The following is a 14,397-nucleotide window of genomic DNA, read 5'->3' on the forward strand; positions in this document are numbered from 1 at the left end:
ACACACACACACACACAAAGCTCACCAAGATTCTAGTAAGAATACACAGGACTCTTGTATTTAGACAATATTTGCTTATCCCGGAGTTCAGCTTTAATAAGAAGTGAAGAAAAGTCTATCACTTTAAGCAGAGCTCTCGAGGGTTTAAAACTCTTCGGTGCCAGAATAACACTTTTCAAGAGGAAGTCTTATCGTCCTTTACTTGGCTTTCATCTTGGGAACATCTTAACAAGTCCGTTAGCTGAGAGGCTCCATAGCATGAAGGCATCTGTGCTGTACAATCCCTATCAGACCATAAATCAGTCTTATCTCTCCTGACTTGCAGTTTCATTTTCTATCCAATTATTCCAGACTTGCTGTCCCTATTAACCTCACACAAGGCCAACGATGACTGCAATTGGCAGGCGGCTGGAACATCTTAGTCATAAAGAGAGTCGCTGTACAAATTCCAGGTATGACAAGGCTGGTCATTGAGTTCTCCATAAACCTTCACCAAAACTTGCCAACACCAAATATTTGCATTGTAATCAGATTTTTTTATTTACAGGGACTAGAAGGGAAGGACTGTGTTCAGGCAGCCAATGAGACTGGTCACACACCTCTTACAATCTGATTGGACAGACTATACAATCTTCTTTAAGTCTACCAAAAACCATATAGTGGAAGGTCTACGTAAACCAGTGATGGACAAATGAATATAGAATTCAGGAGCTGGTCTGTCTAATCTAGGAGGAAGCAGTATTATTTTTAGAGGCCAGCTACATTGACTAGAGAAAGCCTTAAAAGTTAGGCACCACTGGCGACCTGGCTCCTGGGATTTGTCCAGTCCTGACCTATACAATCCAGGGTACCCGATAGCTGAACAATTGGTGGTTGCTCCAAGATGGCTATGAATGGCGTCGTTCCAAAACCAGATGAGAACAAAGTCACTCCAAAGAAATGCGTTTCATGTATTTATTATGAAGAAAGCATCAGTCATAAGAAGCCGATGTTTGTGTCTCCTGGGGTCCATTCGACCAGGTGACATAGTGGTGTCAATGTATCACCTTTGGGAAGGGACCCTGCAAGGGCCCGAAACATTGGTTTCTTATGACCTTTTGACGCCATCTTCACAATTAGCCCCCATTCCCAACTGAGCATTTTGTCTCATGTTTCTGCACATTTCCCTGCACGATACAACGCTCAACATCAGAATTCCGTTCTTTTCTACTGTGCTAATGTCTATGCCAAGTCCCTGCCGCCAAGAAGCCTACAGGTCCCTATCCCAAATGCCCACATACACATTCTAGGGCCAATTTAGATCAGAGCCAATTACCCTACCAGCATGTCTTTGGAGTGTGGAGGAAACCCACGCAAGCACAGGGAGACCATGCAAACTCCATGAAGATAGTATCCTGACCAGGATTTGAACAAGGAAATCCCTGGCGCTGCAAGGCAGAAGTACTAACCACTAAGCAACTGTACGTCAATTAACTCCTAAACTCCTAAAATACAAAAACACCTTCTACCACCAAAGGCATGCGAAGGACAAAGGTTGACGTCCAGTGACCACAGTTACATAAAAGACAAAGTCAGCACAGCTTGTTCACTTAAACTTTGGTACATTTTATGAGATTGCTAAATCAGGCGCAACACTTTCAGCATGTTTGGAGAACCTCCCCTCCCCATATATCTGCTGATTCAAGCCAGTAAAGACTGGAAGGACGGGCCCTCCATGAGTCAAGTCCGGAGGGTTGGTAACAGGCAAGGCTTTCTGGATGCACCAACCCGTTATACTTGTCCATCTTATTTGGTAGTCATTGTTGTGACCAGCCTGTGAAATCCTAGAGCTCCGGCTCGTCAATAGAATGGATGTTAGATCAGGGGTAGGCAACTTTGGCACCCCAGCGGTTATAAAACTACGGTACAAGTCCCATGAGGGCTTGTTCACACCAAGCACAGAGCAGATCCAGAGCAGAGCAGGTGCAGACCGGATCAATGTATTCCTATGGTATTTTGAGCTGCAGTTCACATCGCAGCGTGCAGATCCAGAGCAGGTGAAAAAACTGCAGCAAGCACTATTTTACCTGCTCTGGAACGCATCAAAAATGCATGCCAGTGCCTAAAAGCCCATGTTAAACTTAGAATTTATTTTTTTACCAAAAACGGCCCGGAACGCATCAAAAACGGGGCACAACCCACTGCACTGCGTGTGCAGAAACCTGACTGGATCTGCTCTGCATTTGGTGTGAACAAAGCCTGAGGCATTGCAGGACCAACAGTCACTGGCATGATGGAATTTGTAGTATCACCACAGCTGGTGTGTCGAGGTTTGCTACCCCTGCGTTAGACTCTCAATGTTAGATTTTCACGAAATGACAGATGGAAGGGAGGCAAGCACAGGGAACCCATCAACAAGCAAACCTCAATGACAGCTCTGCCCATGAGAACATAAAGTTTTGTCACATGTATCCCAAAATGCAACAGCGCTCAAAATGAAGAATCCCATTATCTGCAAATCGTGCCTGTTCACACCTGAGCGTTGTTGCCCGTCGTTCAAAAAAGCTGCATGTGGGTTTTTTGGGGCGGAACAGACAGGCGCCATAGACTGGATAAGCCACACGACCTTGCTCCAAAAAAACACCATCTTTGTCCTAGTAGCTAGCTTTCCATTGGCTAAAACAAAAACACTCAAACCTACAAAACCATCAGAAAAGCGTGCGCAAAAAGTTTAAAAAACACCAGAAAACGCCCATACTCAAGTGTGAATGGGGCTAAAGCCTCAGCCGACACCAAAGAGCAATATATGACTTAGGCCCCGTTTGCACCATCGCATTTAATGCATGCAGAATCACAGTACACTTAAGAGCATTAAACCTGGTTACCATGAAATTCTATAAAGCTGTTCACATCACTGCGTTGCATTAGAGGGCAATGCGCTGCGTTTTTTAAAAATCCTGCTTGCTGCATCTTTTTTTGCATTTTGGTAAAAGACGCTAATTACAATACAGCCTATAGCAACGCATGGAAAATGCATCTTGTGTTGCGTTACATTTAAAGTGTGCACTCACACCTGCACACCTGAGCTGAATATTTCAGATGAGTGATACTTGTGCGTTGCTGCATGCCCTTGTCAGGCTTGTAGCTATGTTCACACCACGTCCGGACCAGATTTGCAAATGCAGTGCATTTTGCCGCTTTTTATATAATTATATATCTTAAAATGGGTTTACAGGTGCTATCCAGCCCGTTTGCATGCATCTTCATGCGTTCCAGGCCAAAGAATGTGAGACAAGCAGCACTGGATGGGAACAGCCCAGAAATACCATAGGGATACTTTTTCGGTCCGGGAACAAACTGTTCTGGTCTGGACATGGTGTGAATAAGCCCGAGGCCAGGCGACCCATGACTGCACGGCAATCGTGCATGATACCGCGTGGATTGCCATGCGGTCACGGAGTCGCCCACCATTGCAAATCACGCTGGTGGTGCCATTATTTTCGAATGTCACCCAGTCACGCCGGGGGCGGATCGCACGGATTCCGCCAGTGCAACCAAACACGATCGTGGCTTAAAACAGCCGTGCATCGTGCCGTAAAAAAAAAGGTATGTGTACTTTTTTTTTTTCTGTGACTGTTGCGTGGATGTTCCGTGACGGAAATCCCTGTGTGCAATTGTACACGATCGCGCCTCACGGAACACCCAGGTCTGCACCGGCCCTAACAGTTTTTGTTTTAGCCAATGCGAAGCTGGTTACTAGAAGGAGACAGTTGTTGGGGGCCAATGTGTGTTATGGGCGATTTTCCACGCACTTTCGTTAAGTCTATACAGCCAAAGATGCGCAATTCTGCCCAAAATTAAGCTCTTGTACTTTTTTTTACCTTTAAGCTTTAACTGATATGAGGAACAACACTCGGCAGCTTTGAAAATAATGCGGTTCTTCATGCTGAACGTTGTCGCTCATCGGAAAACACGCAACAAACCGCTCAGCTGTCAATTAAATGTGAGCTAGAAGCGCATTGTGTGTTTTCCAATGCCCTTATAGGTGGAGCCTGGTGGCCCGTGTCAGCCCTTTTATTAAGACTCCTGTCCAATGTGGGGTTTTGGGTGTTTCCACCCATCTTGGAGTGTTCCAGCTCCTCTGGTTACACACGCCATGATCTACAGTAAAAAATAATTTCCAGAAAAAAAAAAAAAGACAGTGGGAGTCCTTCGTAACAGGCAGAGGTGTCCAGACCCTGGAACTCAACGCAGAGACAAACTCATGTATGGCACGGCATGCTTCCTCCTCGCCCACAAAGCAAGTCTGGTCAACTTGTTTCCAAAGTTGTATTCATGCATGAACTTTCCCCGTCCACACCAAACTCCATTTTGCCAGACTCTGCCATCATTTGGGGAAGTGAACTGGCTCTCTGTAGGCCTCAAGCGGCTGGCAGCAGCCTTAGTCATCAGTGGCCCCATCATGCCACTCCTGACAGTCATCTCAGCCACAAATAACATGGCTGAAGCTGGTATGGGAAGAAGAAGCTGTTCACACCTAAATGTTTTTTTTCAGACTGATCCCCTCCAGGTGATCCCCTTTGGACAGAGTCAAGAGGAATGCAGAAGCTCCGATGAGTCAGCTGTTGCCATGGAAACCAGGCCTGTCCACTCCCATTCTAATGCTGCACACAAGCAAAAACATTGCTGAACAGTTGTCCTCGGGATCAATGACGGCTTTGATAGCTGAATCAACGGCGTGGTTTTCCCGTGCTGAGCATGTATGAGCAAACGCTGAGGTGTGAGCAAGCCCCCCGTCCTACCCAGATCTGAACAGCAGCTGTCAATGAAATAACGAACCGCTCACTTGGGTCATCCTCAACAAAAGGAAACATCCATTCTTTTCTACGGGATCTGTTCCCACTTCCTAAGCTGCATACTTGCTCAAGGTCAAGGTTTTAGAAAGGACTTACGATAAGTCAGCGTGGCCGCCAGGCAAGCAGCATTTTAAGAATGAGAACAAGCACCCTCACCACCCCAGCTGTGGTGGAACTACAAGCCCCATGAGGCACTGCAAGACTGACAGCCATAGCCATGTCGGGATTTGTAGTTTCACCATAGCTGGAGTGCTGAAGTTGCCTACCCCTGAACTAGAGAAAACCCCAAAAACTGGCTGCCTGGCTTAGAGGCCTGAGATTTGTCCAGCCCTGGAAGTTTCTGATGCTGAATGAGCCAAGTACAGTGGTACCTCGGGTTCACGAACGCTTCCGTTTGCGTACAATTGGGTTAGCACACAGGAAGTTTGGCAAAATTTTGCTTGCGTTCACGATCGGGTGATGAACACAACCGCAGCCATCTTCCCTGCTCTGACACATGGCGGTGGCTTCCTCTAGTCGAGATCGCAATCTGATCACAGTTTGATTCGGTTCGCCACCAGAATCGTGGAACGAATTAAGTTCGTGAACCGAGGTACCACTGTACAGTGTTGCAAGCGCTGTATGTTAACCCAATCACTAATATGTCACTGAAGCTTAAAGGCATTGTCCATCTTTTGCAAAAATTGTAATAAATGCACCCACATTGATACAAGAAAAATGTGCATTTATTATTTCTTGCATTGGGGTCTGTGATCAGCGAATAGCGTGTGCGATGTGGAAGCTCCTGGTAGTCATGCCTATGGCTGTGCGATTCATAATCCGACTTGCGATTCCGAAAAACAGCTGGAGCATTAAGGTCGCCTACCTCTGCTCAGGTTCTTGTCAATGGAGCTGGCTCCTAAAAAAAATACTGCTGGCTCCGCGATTGGACAGACTGGCCCCTGAATTCCATATTAGTTTGTGTGTGTATGAATCCCACAGCAAAACCTCCCAGCACTGATCCTCTGACGCATGTATGGGGTCTAAGAACCACAAGTCATACAGCAGATGTGGAGAGGGGACAGTCAGCATTCAACGGCTCTCCTCAACTATTCCTACTTGAAGCCACTTCACCGCTAGGAACATTTCCCCCAACAAATGGCCGGGCCAGCTGTTCCGCACGCAGCTCGCAGTCATGTGTTGGTGATTAACGTGACTACTTTACACAGCTGACTATTACGGCTTCCACCAGCTTCAGCCTCCCAACTCCCAAACTTCAAGATTCTATCTGAACACAGAGGAACATTCTGAACTCTGAGCTTCGTTCCCCAACATACACTTACCAATGTTAAAGGTGAATGCACAACTGCAAACACACACAGTATACAGTACATATTACATGATGACCTTTTGTGAATTTTTTTATTTCTACCTTTTATGCCAAAGTGGTGCTGTCACATGACTGACCAATAAGGTCCCATTCACAGACATGCACCTGCCATATAGCGTGCTCGCCAGTGCATAAACCTGCACCTGGGAAGGGTAGCTGGTGCGTACAACTCAATGTCAGGATGCAGCTACGCGCAAAACATGAAGGAAAGCGGTGTGGTCATGTGACTAACCAATAAGCCCTCATTCGCATGGGCATGCATGTGCCGTACAGCATGTATGTCCACCCGGACACCTGCACCAACAGAGCCATTTTGCTGCTGTCTGGAAGAGGACATGAAAGAAAGCAGTGTGGTCACATGACTGACCAATAAGGCCTCATTCGCATGGGCGTACATATGCTGTACAGCGTGTCTGTGCAGCAACCTGCACCCAGGAGGGACAGCTGGTGCGTGAACCCATCTGTACATTTTAATAGCAAGACGTGGCTACACGCCGACCTGAACTTGGCACACCTGCACATGAATAGCTGCTCGCCTTTGGACACAGACGGTTTTGTGCCCAAGGGCGTGCAGCCATACCTATACAGATGTGCAAGCTCAGGTTGGCGTGTAGCCACGTCTTGCTATCGAGTTGTACAGATGGGTTCATGCACCAGCTGTCCCTCCTGGGCGCAGATTGCTTCACAGACATGCAGTATAGCATGTGCACGCCCATGCAAGAGGCCTTATTGGTCAGACACGCGACTCCACTGCATTCTTTCATGTCCTCTTCCAGACAGTGGCAGAATGGGTCTGTTGGCACAGGTGTCTGGACGGACATACATGCTGTACAGCGAATGAGGCCTTTTTGGTCAGTCACACGACCGCACATTTCTTTCATGTCTACTTCCAGACAGAGGCAGGACGGGTCAGTCTCCGAAGCCGAAGGGCAGCTGATGACGTTGCACACAAACAGGAATGTACATTAAGTTTCATGTAGGCTGCATTCTTAAAGTTGAGTGATAGCTCAGAGTCTGCGGACATCACATCCAAGATGGCGACACCCAGAACAAGTCTCAGGGCATTTGGATGTCTACACAAGGGAGGCTTTTACAACACACACACACAAATTCAGAAGCCAGTCTGTCCAATAAAGGAGCCAGCTCCATTGACAACACCTAGTGAAGGCCTCAAAATGTCTGTGATGTAAATTAGGAGCATTGGCGACCTGGCTCCTGGGATTCGTCCAGCCCTGATCAAATACATTAGAGGCACACACGGGAAGATCATTTTTGATATGAATGGCCTGGCGACAGGGTAGAAATATCCCGGCGGCATTGTTCCCCGCGGTTCTACTGACAGCAGAGCACAACCATTGCACAGATGAGAATGAGCTCATCAGTGAGTAAAAACACAGACTGTTTATCCAACATGAGCGTGGCAGACACGCAGACATGAGGCGGTACACATGGAGTCAGCAAGAAAACACATCCCGGAGTCAAATCACAGATGTGACGCTCTGAACATAAAATGTCCCCAAATTTCACCGGCGCCATTCAAAACACAACGGCATGTGGCGTATGCCCTTTTTATTGTCCTTGTTGCCACTGACGACGAGGCCAATGTCATTGCGGCTCGCTGGTTCAGTACGTTGTGGTGTGATTGGCCATGCATCAACGTCTGCATGACTTAAGCCCTGGTTCACACCTAGGCGTATTGCATATGCGCGGTTGTTGCGCGGTTTTTTTACCGCGATTCGCGCTAAAAAAATTGTGCGACAAACGCGTTTCCGAGGGCTACTTGGCTGTATCCCAATGGAAACGCGCAACAAAAACGGCCCAAAGTAGTACATGTACCTTTTCAGGCGTGGGCCGTTTTGTAGCGCGTTAGGGACGGGCTGAAATACGGCAAGGTGTGAACCAGACCCATAGAATACAATGGGATTTAGATGTTTGAGCGTTTTGTAGAGCGTTCGTCGAGCGTAGAACACGCTACAAAACGTTCAGGTGTGAACGAGGGCTTACAGTAGCTGTATATACACGAGAACTCCGGATACAAACACATTCATTTAAATATTTTCTTTTTTTTTTTAAATCCCTTTTATGTAGGGAGTGCTGCCTTCCGTCTGCCCATCACTTCCAACACCGTCCTGCATTCCAGTGTGCTTTGTGTCTCTTTCCCTGCTGCAATCTCCAGTTCTCAAGACTACATATCCCATCATGCATTGCTTCCAGCAAGCAGTGATAAAGTTACATTGTTCAGACATTGAGTTGTAGTTCAGACGGCAGGCTCTGTGAGCGTGGTGACACCGGGAAGTACATATTCACAGGGCTGAGTGAAATTGTGTCACTGCATTAAGGAAGTCCACCCTATGGGCACCTTCAATAAGTTTACAAACTTCTAGATGGATCTGGTTATTAGGAGTGGGAGAGAACTTGCTGAAATAGATTTATTTTTTGACCAGAGCTACCCTTTAACCAGTTGACATCCGCGGTGTTAAACCCCCTTCCCATCCAGGCCATTTTCAGTATTCAGCGCGGCGGTACTTTAACTGACATTTATTCCGTCATGCAGCGCTGTACTGAAATGAATTTTATACCCTTTTTTGGGGACAGATAGAACCCGTGCGTGCCCGCTAGGGGGCGCGCGCGAGCAGAAAAAAATTGCCGCCTGGAGACGGCAACCCGCAGATGCTGCAGTGCCGTCCGTCCGTTTTTTTACTACGGGCGGACGGCAAGAGGTTAAATACACTGGAAGTGACACCGCGTTAAAGCTTCCAGGGTCAGAATTTATATAAACTTTCACTGAAGTTACAAAACTAAGTAAACTGCACTTTGACCTGTGTGTTCTGCAGACGAAGGCCGGCACCCTTCTGAATCATCCGACAAGACTTTGTGCCTCACCCATGTACTACAACGCTGCACGGCTGTGTTATTAAAGAGCAGGGGTAGGTAAACTCGCGCTGTTGTAGAACTACAAGTCCCATGAGGCATTGCAAGACTGACAGCAACAGGCATGACTCTCAGTTGCAGATGCCCGATGGTATTTGTAGGTGCACCACAGCGGCAGGGCTGGAGTTTGCCTACCCGTTTTAGAACGTCAATCTATTGCTGGCTATAGACCTACCAATATGATCATTGTATAGAACGATTGCACCGCTGGAATTATAGCCGCCAGAAGTCGACTGCAACTAAAGCGCGCTTTACGATACAAGGAAGACATCACAATTATAATGCAGATCAAAACAAGACGGTGTAAAGGGAAACCCTGTGCCAGAGTCTTCACCCAGCAGGACACCATCCAATGCCCGTGGAGGCAACGTCATACAAGGACGGCAAATCGGCCACAGACACATGACCTGGTCAATTGGCTGCGTTCAAACCAAATACATGATCGCGTTATTATACAAAGATCACGCAATCTCGTGCCATTTCCGTAAACCCGATTAGGCGCACTTAATAAAGTTGCACAATTGCCATTTTATGGTGATCGTAGCAAAACAAATCCCCTTTAGCTACTTTTCCATTGAACGAATAAGCTGATGAGGAAACACAGACTATGTTCAATGTGATGTATGTGAGCTGTCACCGGCGTGGAACTAAAAGCCCCGGGACAAATCGCTGCTCGTTCCACCGCTATCGTCTGCGTACCGTACACACGACACATGAATATATGACATACATGTGTACACGTGCAGAAATATACTGAACGTTCGATAGAGGCTGAAGGTGTCTTCAGGATAGTGGGGTGTCCAGGAAAGTGATCGTCCCTCATGGGTCTAAACGGACCCCCGTCTGCATAAACGTAAACTCTGGAAAGGGAAGCTGCCAGTCTGTGGGTGCCGTCAGCCAACCTGGACTCCCCCCTACAAGCCGCGTATGAATCACCCGTGTCTTATAAAAGTAGAATATTCATCATACGGGAGCTGTGAGTCTGAAACTGTGATTGCCGGACCCAAACTGTACAACACACACAATGCAGACACAATGCACACATAGACACCCCATTCATCTCCAATGAACAATACTATAAGAGTGGCAATGCTGCATAGGGCTGAGCTATATACACAGATAGGAAGAATGTGACAGTGACAACACAATACACTTATATCATACAAGAATTATCTCGGAGACACACACACACACACCATTCAGTAAGAATCTAAAAGGTGCCCATACACCTTACGGATATCGGCTGATTTTCGTTTGCGATCGCGTTTTCGTCCGATATTCCTAAGGTTGATGGGCAGTGTACAACCGCAAATACTGTACAATCCATCGACTTTTGACTTTCCAGCAGGTTACAAAACTTCTGGCGAATCTTAAGATTTTTGCAAGGTTGATGGTGTTTCCGTACGGCAAAAATCCTACGATTAACACTGCTCATGCGCAAATGAAAATCCGTGCGGTCAATTAACGAAATTCGTCCAGGTGATTTCTGCTAAAGACTGGCTAATTGAACTATGCAATGGTCAGGGCAGGATGGGGCCGCCGTACGACTGTTCGATCTGACTAAAATTTTCATCCGGTGATTGCAAGGTGTATGGGCACCTTTACAATGGCAGCACCATACTATACATAATGGGGGAAATATATCAAAACCGGAACAGATGTGCACAGCGACCAATCAGCTTCTATCTCTCATTGTCAAATCTCAACTGAGCAAACTGAAGAGAGAAGCTGATTGGTTGCCATGGGCAACTGCTCCAGTTTACATAAATTCCCTCCAATGTGCACTTCTAACACTTAGATATATCAATGTCATCAAATAATTAATTCTCTCTCTCTCATGTATGGTAAGTTGGGAACACAAGTGTCCTCAGGTACAGCATGGCACTGCCACACTTACATTATTTATTGGCGATACGTGGTGTACCCAATATATATATATATATACACACATACATATACACATACATACACACAGGCAGAATCTGTAGCAGTTGTCCATGGCAACCAATCAATAAATATTATTCTCACACATATACACACACATTTGTTTTTGTTAATAGAGAGCACCCCTGTGTTTTGCACATAACTAAGAACTCTTGGAGCTGAATGCATCAATACTGGAGCTGGCAGAATCTGGAGCAGTTGTCCATGGCAACCAATCAGCATCCACCTTTCATTTTTAAACCTTAACTGAACAAACTGGAAAGAGAAGAAGTTGATTGGTTGCCAGAAGGCAACTGCTCCAGGTTTGTTTAGTAACACCCCCCCCCCCCTATTAAGGACTCTAACTAGCACCATACTGTACATAATGTGCTCATCTGCCAAAATAATGATATCTGTGCATATGTATATTATACACACACATCGTTCTTGTATAGGAACACAGATGTAAGACTGCCATCATGTAACCTCTTATATACTGGAATGTTATATATACACATACTACAGATGAGAGATATAGATAGATAGATATATATGAGAGAGAGAGAGAGAGAGAGAGAGAGAGAGAGATATATATATATATATATATATACACACTTACATAAAAGTCCCAGCACAACCATTGAAGCTCCTGCACCCCTTTCCCATGGCTGCAGCCTGACCTCCTGCTGGGGCCCCAATGCATGCTGCGGCTTGTAGTTCCCCGGCTGAACAGGTTGCATTGTCCCCGCTGGCTCCTTTGTTATGGAAGTTTCCCCGGACACGCCTGGCAGACACACTCACCTTCATGTCGTTCATGATGGTCTGGAAGAGTCCACCCAGCGCGCTGCAATCCTTCCCCATGTACGCTTCCATGGCTCCTGCCCCGGGCAGAGCCCCCCTCCCCTTCTGCGTCTGTGTCTATACGTCCGAGCTAGGGGGGGGAAGACCTGATTCTTCGGGAATATGGCGCTTACGCAAACGGCGCAGAGCCCCCTACCGGCCACACACGTTGCCAACGGAGACCAGGCGCCTCCCGTTCCGCCCATTCTACGTAAACCACGCCTACTCAACACCGCCCACCCCGAATAGGTGAGATTACGCCCAACGGAACGCGAACAAGACCCGCCTGCGACGCCCTAGTCTACCTATAAACACCCAATCAGCGCCGCCCACCTCCCCTAAGTCAAGCAAATACCTAACCACGCCTACTGCCAGCGATGCCATCCTTAAAGGTAATAGCTCCTCCTTCATCTTATATTTTTTTTTACATACGCAGCGCACCGTAGATAGGTATAGCCACGCATCTCACGCCAAGAACCATTTGGAGGCGGGGCTTTCACGGTGCCGCGTCCTTTCTGGCAGTGTTGCCAGCTCTCCTTGAGAAATCAGTGGCGGGGCCCTGCCCTCCAGTCATCTGAAAGTACAAAGGGCGGGGCGCTGAGTACACAAGGCGGGATACTGGCCACGCCCACAGGTGTGGGAGTCGATCATTCACCTCTAAGAGGAGCGCGCAAAGACTTGTCCTGTGTCCTTGGAAGATGAAAGTTCAGTAAACACAAAGCACATTGTACCAAGGCGGAGAGAGTCAGCCTGTCCCTGAATGACAAATGTCGGGCACACACATGGGAGGGTCCTGAAAATTGTCCTTAAAGGGGAACTCCAATAATTTATTATGGACATGAAAAAGTAAACAGCTTGTCACCTGTATAAGTATGTGACTTTAAATGAAGTGATTTGGACAGATGGCATTTTCCAAATGTGATGTGCGTTCACAGTGGTAAGAGCCAATCACAATGCTTCGTGGAGGAGGACCGTCCAATGAAGTGCACTGTGACCCGAATTCTGCTGTAATGAGCACTTGTGGGCCGTTCATGTGATAAATAGGGGTTTAGAAACTCATAGGTACTATCTATTTGACCCCACGATAATACAGCAAAGGCCCATCTCTGAGCTCCGGTTGTTCCGTCTGCCCATAACTTCCTGCATTCCCATTGTGCTTTGCTTCTGTTTCCCTGCTGCTTGATGTGATGCAATCTCCATTTCTCAAGACCACATATCCCAACATGCATTGCTTCCAGCAAGCAATGATGATGTTGCATTGTTTAGATTTTGTGTTCTGTTTCAGAAGGCATGCTCTGTGAGAGGGGTGACACCAGGAAGAGCATATTCACAGGGCTGAGTGAAATGGTGTCACTGCATTCAGGAAGCACATCCTATGGGCACCTTCAATAAGTAAGTTGACGGACTTCGAATCTAGATGGATCTGGTTATTAGGAGTGGGATAGAACTTATGGAGTTTCAATATAGAAATACAGATTTATTTTTTGTCTCTGACCACAGAGAGCCTTTAGGGCTTGTTCACACGATTTTCTGGTCTGGATTTGGTGCGGATCTTTAGACGCAGTGCTCTACATGCAGTGCGTTTTTGACGCGTTTTTACCGCGGTCCGGACACTTCTTCCTCTGAGGTAACTTCCGCCCTCTCGTAACAACCACTTCCCTTTGTGTATGTAAAGCTGGTGATCAGACATGTATCACGTTTGCAGGCATGGTGTTGGTTCTGGCTACAGCAATCTGCAGAGAATGACGAGCTTGCAGGAGGTCGTATAGCATGGCTCGCAGGGCGGGTACAGCGGGCTCTGCCTCTAGATAGGCAGAGCCAGCTGTCAGTCACGCAGCTGGGCGGATCCAGACATAATTGTCGGGATCCGCTTCAGCTGCGGCTTCTCAATATACCGCGAGCTGTACTGACCCCAGGGTGACGGGAGGACGCTAGTTTGTGTCCTCCCGTTACCCTAAGGAGAACTATGGGGAAAAGCCTTAACCCCATAGCTCTCCTTTAGACCCCGTTCACATTGAACGATTTATCGCACGGTAATTCCCGCGATATCGCGGCAAATTACCGCGCGATATCGCGCTCCAATGCAATCCAATGGGGCAAAGGGTCCTGCTGTCGCGGGTCGTGTGCCGCTACAGCAGGACCCTTTTTTGAGCGGATTTAGCCGCGATTCAAGCTTGCTCAATGCAAGCTTGAACGCGACATCGCGCTGCAAATCTCGCGATGTCGCGCAATATGCAAATCGCGCGACAAACGCGCAATTTGCATATCGCGCAGTGGGAACGGGGCCTTAGGGGCCATGTCACGCTAACGATTTTGTAGCCCTAAGTGCACCTGTTGCCTCTCCCCGCCCGGGGCAGAAGACGGGTTAAGAAGGACAAAGCAGCGGTTCACTTTAATAGGCATGACGCATGGAAGCTGACGCATGGACACCTCTCTCTGACCACGCAGCATATGAAGTTACAGAGATACATTTCATTATCAACAATCCCGGAATGGAAT

At 47.3% G+C, this 14,397-nt stretch overlaps 1 protein-coding gene across 2 annotated transcripts in view; it reads right to left on the reverse strand.

Moving 5' to 3' along the window:
• The window catches only part of LOC108785080 (MTSS1-like protein), a 138,475-nt gene extending 126,495 nt beyond the window's left edge, over positions 1 to 11,980 (reverse strand). For both annotated transcript variants that reach the window (XM_018554080.1, XM_018554079.1), the window contains exon 1: positions 11,860 to 11,980. In XM_018554080.1, the coding sequence (XP_018409582.1) occupies positions 11,860 to 11,931 (72 nt within the window). In that variant the 5' untranslated portion in view covers positions 11,932 to 11,980. The remainder of the gene's footprint in view (positions 1 to 11,859) is intronic.
• Positions 11,981 to 14,397: the final 2,417 nt, after the last annotated feature.

This window comes from Nanorana parkeri, unplaced genomic scaffold (assembly GCF_000935625.1).
Source record: "Nanorana parkeri isolate BGI_ZX_2015 unplaced genomic scaffold, ASM93562v1 scaffold141, whole genome shotgun sequence".
NCBI lineage: Eukaryota > Metazoa > Chordata > Amphibia > Anura > Dicroglossidae > Nanorana > Nanorana parkeri.